The sequence below is a fragment of the Labeo rohita genome, chromosome 18 (genome assembly GCF_022985175.1).
Source record: "Labeo rohita strain BAU-BD-2019 chromosome 18, IGBB_LRoh.1.0, whole genome shotgun sequence".
Classification (NCBI taxonomy): Eukaryota; Metazoa; Chordata; class Actinopteri; order Cypriniformes; family Cyprinidae; genus Labeo; species Labeo rohita.
The window spans coordinates 20142244-20148967 of record NC_066886.1 but is presented as its reverse complement, the minus strand read 5'-3'; the positions used below and the strand labels follow the sequence as shown (position 1 = coordinate 20148967).

Below are 6724 nucleotides of genomic sequence, written 5' to 3'. Positions count from 1 at the left end.
TTAGAAGTGGACTTCTCCTTTAACTGTAGCATTTGTTATAAGAGGACTAGCCTATTAATCATTTTTTTTAACTGATCAATATAGCATTTGTTAAAAAGATTTTAATATATGTTAGTGCTGGTTCAAGACTGTTTTCTTCTCTTTTTTTATCAGTCACTTACTGGTGAACGCGCTGGTGAACGCGTACAGAGTATATGGTGATTCATGCGATGCTCACAAACTGCGCTTCAGTCATATGTGACCCTGGACCACAAAACCAGTCTTAAGTAGCACGGGTATATTTGTAGCAATAGCCAACAATACATTGTATGGGTCAAAATTATTGGTTTTTCTTTTATGCCAAAAATCATTAGGATAGTAAAACATCATGTTCCATGAAGACATTTTGTCCTAACAAACCATGCATCAATAGAAAGCTTATTTATTTAGCTTTCAGGTGATGTATAAGTCTCAATTTTGAAAAATTGGCACTTATGGTTTTGTGGTCCAGGGTCACATATTGTGATGATAACTGCTCAGTTCGGTTCATAAAGTTAGCGCTTATAAAAGTGCCATAGGCACGAGTTAAAGGGATCATCTGATGCAAAGTTCACTTTTACATGTTGTTTGAACATTAATGTGTGTTGGCAGTGTATGTACACATCTACCCTATAATGCTAAAAATCCATGCAGTGGTTTTTAATTAATCATTAAAAATAATATCCCCTATTTCAAAGCTATTCTCAGATGCCTGTCGGTGTGACCACTCCCACGATAGTTGATTGACATGAGCATCTTACCTCAGACCCATCCTACAATATGTGTAGCAGTCCAACCTCCATTGTTTCGATGCTGGAATATATTCAATCGAGCAATTGAGGTCTTGTGTTGCTGGATGTAATAATGAACATAGTAGTTGTCATTTACTCCTGACAACTGAGCCACTGAAGTTGCAGTGGATTACGTTTGTTTGTGAAGGGAATGTGCCTCCCGATCTACATAAATGCATTTATATTTGCACAAATCATTCGTGATCCAGCTTCACCAACAGCAGAAGTGAGTATAAGAGGTTTTTTTTTTATGAGGTTTTTTTTTTTTTCATGAATCTCTGCAATCACCTTTCCTAATACCGTGCTGGTTAGCAAGTTTAGCGGATAAAATAAACAGGCTCGTCACTCCACAGAAAGAAGAGGGGGAAGGGCAAGCTCATTTGCATTTAAAGGAACAATCCCCTCAGAATTGGATGATTTTTGCAGAGCTCATTTTGACACGGTAAAAAGGGTGCTGTTTTAAACCACCATTGAGAATTTTTAACCAAAGTATATTATAGACTTTTCATCAAGACTCTAAAGAATCATATCAACTTGTGGAAAATGGGCATCTGATGTCCCCTTTAAATAAGTAATAGTCTGATTTTGCCTGATTGGGTTATACTTGCTAGTTTTGTTTTTGGGGGGGAGTTATATCCCTCTTATCCCACCCACAAACGACGTCCCTGCATGTATCTAAACAGCTGGCTGTGAACAGAGCTGATTTTGACAAGGTAAAAAGGGCGCTGTTTCACACTACCATTGAGAAATTTTAACCAAAAGACCCTAAAGAATCATATCAACTTGTCCAGCTATTCACCTGGGGGCAACAAAAACATTTTGACTTCACTTTTTTGCATATGTGAGGAACACCTGGTTCTTTTCAGACAGAACAGCACAATGAATTGTATTTGATCATGATTATAGTTTCTACTTCTCTTGATTTATTAAGCATGATTGTGTGCGATATTTGCCTGCTGGTTATCTCTCCTGAATGCTTTTCATTTCATTTGCATTTGTGTTATCTTGCATTGGTAACAAGCCTTCACAAGCTTTCGTGGATGTGGTTGCCAGATGTCAAAAGTTTAAACGCCTCAGAGCTTTTTTTTCTTTGCTTTTGCTTAATCTTCCCAAACTGGCATATTAGTTAATGTTATTATTACCATTGTTGGGGGTAATGGATTACAAGTAATGTGAGTTACGTAATCAGATTACTTTTTTTAAAAGTAACTAGTAATATGACACATTACTTTTGGATTTCTAAGCAAATATCTGAGTTACTTTTTTTCCCCATTTATTGATTTCCCCATATATTAAGTTTCCTGTTGGGAAATCGTGAGTAAACATGATGTTACTGTAGTTCTAGACTAAATGTGAACATGCATTAATTCATCTTACTCACAAAAACAGATTCTGTATTCCTCCAAATGAATAAAATCAGTGAAATGCAAACTCAGAATATGATGCAAACCTGCAATAATTAGATATGTTAAATAATACAAATATCCTTTCTGTATTTAATCACATTTTATTAACCAGTGTCTTTGCTGCTAACATTCAATGATCTAATTCAACAATATGAATTAGCAAAAATTACTTTAGATAAACTAACATTTGTGCTTCATAATCTCCTGCATGAATGTACTTTTCTTTCGGCCTGAGGTGAATTCATTTTACTTCTGGTGTGAAAGGGCTTTTACAATTGCCAAAATTAGAATTTTTTATATTAAAAACGAAGAAGCAAGCCCTGCCCAGATTTAAAAAGTAACACAAAAGTAAGGTAACGCATTACTTTCCACAAAAAGTAACTAATGTAATTAGTTACTTTTAGGGAGTAGCGCAAAAATTGTGATGCATTACATTTAATACAGCAAAACGGAGAAACAGAACACAGCTAGACATTAAAAAAAAAAGCTTTGCACAGATATTTATGATATTAATGTCACATATTTTCCTGACTGATAAACACTGAGCATGACTAAGAACTGTACATCTTTTTCAACCAGCGTGACAGGTATTTGTAATGCAACACTGAAATCCGAAATGCAGCTCATAAGTTAAAATACAGAAGGTCTTAAAGTGACAGTAGCCTAATATAGGGTAAATCGAGAGCACTTCAAGAAGGAGAACCTATTTGAAGGGCCATTCCAAATAAAAGTGAATTAATTCACTACAGTCCCTTCCAGAAGTCCATTAGAAAAGGGTGATGGTCACTTCAAGGAAGAAATTTTGTTATTTATGGTCATGTGACCGAGGATGGCGAGACTTCATGATTAATTTCAAAGCTAATTAGCAGTTGTTGTAACATCGTTTTGTCATATGTAAAAAAAAAAAAAAAAAAAAAAAAGTCATATATGTCATATTAAGTTTAAAGAAGTTTAATATGTAAGAAATGTGTTTAATAGTTGATAACATATGTGATTACCCGATCTCACTGCAATTCATACATATTTTATGAAGTGGTTCATTTGTACAAATTCGTACAACATGGCTTGTACGAATTAGTACGTTTTGTGAGAAATCTTACATATTTTACGAGGTGGCAAATTCAAATTCGAATGAATGACTACCCATAACCCCGCCCCTAAACCTACCCCTTACAGACAGTGTTGCCAAGTCCATGGTTTTCCTGCGGAATTGGGCTTCTTTAATACTGTTGTCGTGGGTTGTTTTTGATCTTTGCGTGTTGGAGCGTCCCCAATAACGTCATATTTATCCCCTGAAATACGAATTTACCAGGGGAACCCTGACAAAAAAATGCGTATTTTATCCCCCAGAATGTGATTTTTAACGGTGGACCCCCCTCGAAATGCGATTGGGCTAGTTTTGGGCTAGTTCTGAGTAGCAATTGGGCAGATTTTGTTGTGAAAACCTGGCAACCCTGCTCACAGAACTTATACAAAATTGTACAAGTGATGTCATACAAATTTTTATGAATTAGCTACCTCGTAAAATACGTACGAATTGGTCACGATATAGCGTTGGATTACCTGCCGGATCCAAAGAAGAGATGGCAAGTTTTATGAAGTATGTTGTATAAACATTTTATGATAGAGTTGTGCAACTGTGATGTAGTTTGTTGTTTGTATTTAGGCTTAAAAATTCATTAAGGCTATGTTCATTTTTGAAGATTATCATGATGAACGAAACACGTCAGAACCATACATTTTTATTTTCTGCAATAATTCAAAGGCCAATGAAAAATCCTGTTGAGTTTTTGTCAAGAGAAACAGGCTAGCCTACAAAAATATTTAATTTCTGCAGCACTCTGTACCTAAATATACAGATAGTTTAAACTTTAATTCAGAAAGTTTTTTTTTTTTTTAATTTAATTACTAGTATTGCATTTTATCTTCGTTCTATTGTATTTATTTGTCTCAAAAGACATATTTCCAGCCAAAACAATTATACTGTATTGTGATCAAACATTAAGTGCCAGTTGCGTAAACATAACCACTATGTTAAGACTGTGTCCTAAAAACTAGTTTGACCACCAAGCTGTTAACCAAGAAAAAAAGCTTATTTTTCTGATTCATATTGGGCCAGTCTACCTCTTTAAAATGTTATGCGCAGCCTTTAAGAAAACTAATTAGATGAAAAAATGTGTATAAGTAGTCTTAAAAATGTATTGAATTGGCACTTGGTCACATCATCCTCCCCTATTCCCTCTATTAAAATATGACAAAATACATGAGTAAACAGTCTTTTATTGGTACAAAACAAAAACAAGAGAAGACCGGACAAAAAAGGCCTTAACCAATCATGAATTTCATGAAACTTGAACAGATGAAATGATAAACGCCCTCCTAAAAGATAACAAACCTCCTTTCACACATTGCCTCCCCTCCCTTTCTTCCCCCAAATCCCATAATCCTCTCATTTGTTTGTTCCTCAATCTTCTCCTCCTAATGCAATCAGTCTTTTATTTGGACCCTGTGGACAGCAAGGCGATCAGACCTGAAGAGGCACTAATGGACAGAATGTAGTTCCTGCAACAGACAAATGAAGAAAACATTAAACATATGGATCAATCAATACACTTCAACAGACACAAAGACTAAATATTACAGTAAACTTACACTGTTGGATTGAAGTTCTTCAGCAAGAAGAAAGAGGCAATGATGACAATCAAGAGGAACAGAGTGTTGTTGTAAAAGATGGAAAAAGTGGTGGCCTCGTAATCAGCGACCTCGTTCTTCTTCCACAGGATTCTGCAACAAACACTGACTGTTAGCAACAAAATACTTCTAAAATGATGGAACATGCATGTTCTGTGCCACATTTAAGACAGCAGATCAACAGGATAAAGTTGTTAATTCAATCAATGTCTTAATCACCAGTGTTATTTTAGGTAACTGAAATAAATCTAAAATAAAATATGAATATTACAAAACAAAAAAACAGATATAAAAGCTCAAGTTGAAGTACTAGAATTACTATAAAAAAACAAAACAATAAATAAACCAAAACTATACAGAAACATAACAATAAAATAAGAAAACTGAAACAAAAAAATGCTATTTAAACTAATGAACACCATATTATGTAAGTATTAACATTTTATCAATAACAGCTGTCATAAACATTAGAATTTATCACAATTAAGACTAACATACCTCTCGTCCTTCTCTTTGCGGGACATTTTGCGGTTGTCTGCCTCAGAGAGCTTGCGGGTCACTTCCTTGGACACGGCATCTTCACGTTTCTGAGCGACCCTGGAAGTACAGTTCCATAATTATCAATTCTATCTTTTGCTAAAGTTCAATTCTGTCTTCTGGTAAACCAAAAGAGTCTCTCAGGAGTCAGAGAAACAGAAAAGAATGCATTGAAACAATGTTTGAGGTCATTCTTACTTGTGCTTGAGGACGAATTTGACGTTCTTGTAAGCAAAGGCAACCAGGTAGGTGCTGACTAGAGTCATAACTGCATACAGGACTGCAGACTGAACCAAATCCATATGCCAGATCCTCCAAAACAGCCCTGTTACAAAATAATACACATGCAAGAACCAGGTCAGACCAAAATACAGAAATTTTGCTATACTGTATTCACTAAAATATCACTATGAGTAAGTAAAACAATAACAGTGGTCATATAGAGTCCACAAATTTTAAGTTAGCTTTAAGTTAGAATCTATAGCAAACCTATAGAATGGAACAGAATAGAATAGGCACCTCACTTTTAAGACACAACCTACACGTCAGGAGGAACGCTGAGAGTTTTATTAGCTGGAACAGTTTAGGAACTTACAGATGGGGATTGCGGACACGATTAGCGCATTGCCGTAGAATAGCGCCGTAGATTTCGCCGACAGGTTCCTGCTAAAGTCTTGCAGGAGAAGATCCTCCTCTGACTGCTGTTTGCTGCTGCCTTTGGGTGCCATGTCTCCGGGCTGTGCTCCTCTGTGATTCTCGACTTGAGCGAAAAGAGACAGACACGTAGGTAATCCGAATGGATGAAACGCTTACGCCGCGTCAGCACAAACAGTGACGTAGAATTGATGCGCGCAGACGCAGAGCTCAAGGAGTCTCGTGGAGCTGCTGCCCTCCAGTGACCGGGAGGACCAAAATTACATTTCGATCATTATTTACTCACACTCATATTCTTTTCAAATCTGCATGTTGTGTATTTGGTGGTTTTTTTTTTGTTTTTTTTTTTGTTTTGTTTTTTTGCATCTTGTCACACTTGAAACACTTGAAAGTTGTAGTAACTAAGGCTTGTCAAACGCCAAAGCAAACAAAAACACGAATTTGATTATGATGTCCATATATATACATATATATATATATATATATATATATAGAAAATCATCAGATTTATTTATTTATTTGAACCTATACATAAAAATGATGTATGTTTTATTTAAAAAAAAAAAAAAAAAAAATCATACGCATGTATGTTGACCACTAGATGGAGACAGATATTGAAGTTTACTG

General features: G+C 35.5%; 1 protein-coding gene across 1 annotated transcript; it reads right to left on the bottom strand.

Moving 5' to 3' along the window:
• Positions 1-4479: 4479 nt before the first annotated feature.
• ssr3 (signal sequence receptor, gamma) lies at positions 4480-6271 on the bottom strand. Its single transcript, XM_051135554.1, has 5 exons — positions 6039-6271; positions 5642-5768; positions 5405-5503; positions 4868-4999; positions 4480-4777 (listed from the first exon to the last, which is right to left on the bottom strand). The coding sequence occupies exons 1-5, from the start codon at positions 6169-6171 to the stop codon at positions 4711-4713; spliced, it is 558 nt and encodes a 185-aa protein (XP_050991511.1). The 5' UTR covers positions 6172-6271; the 3' UTR covers positions 4480-4710.
• Positions 6272-6724: the final 453 nt, after the last annotated feature.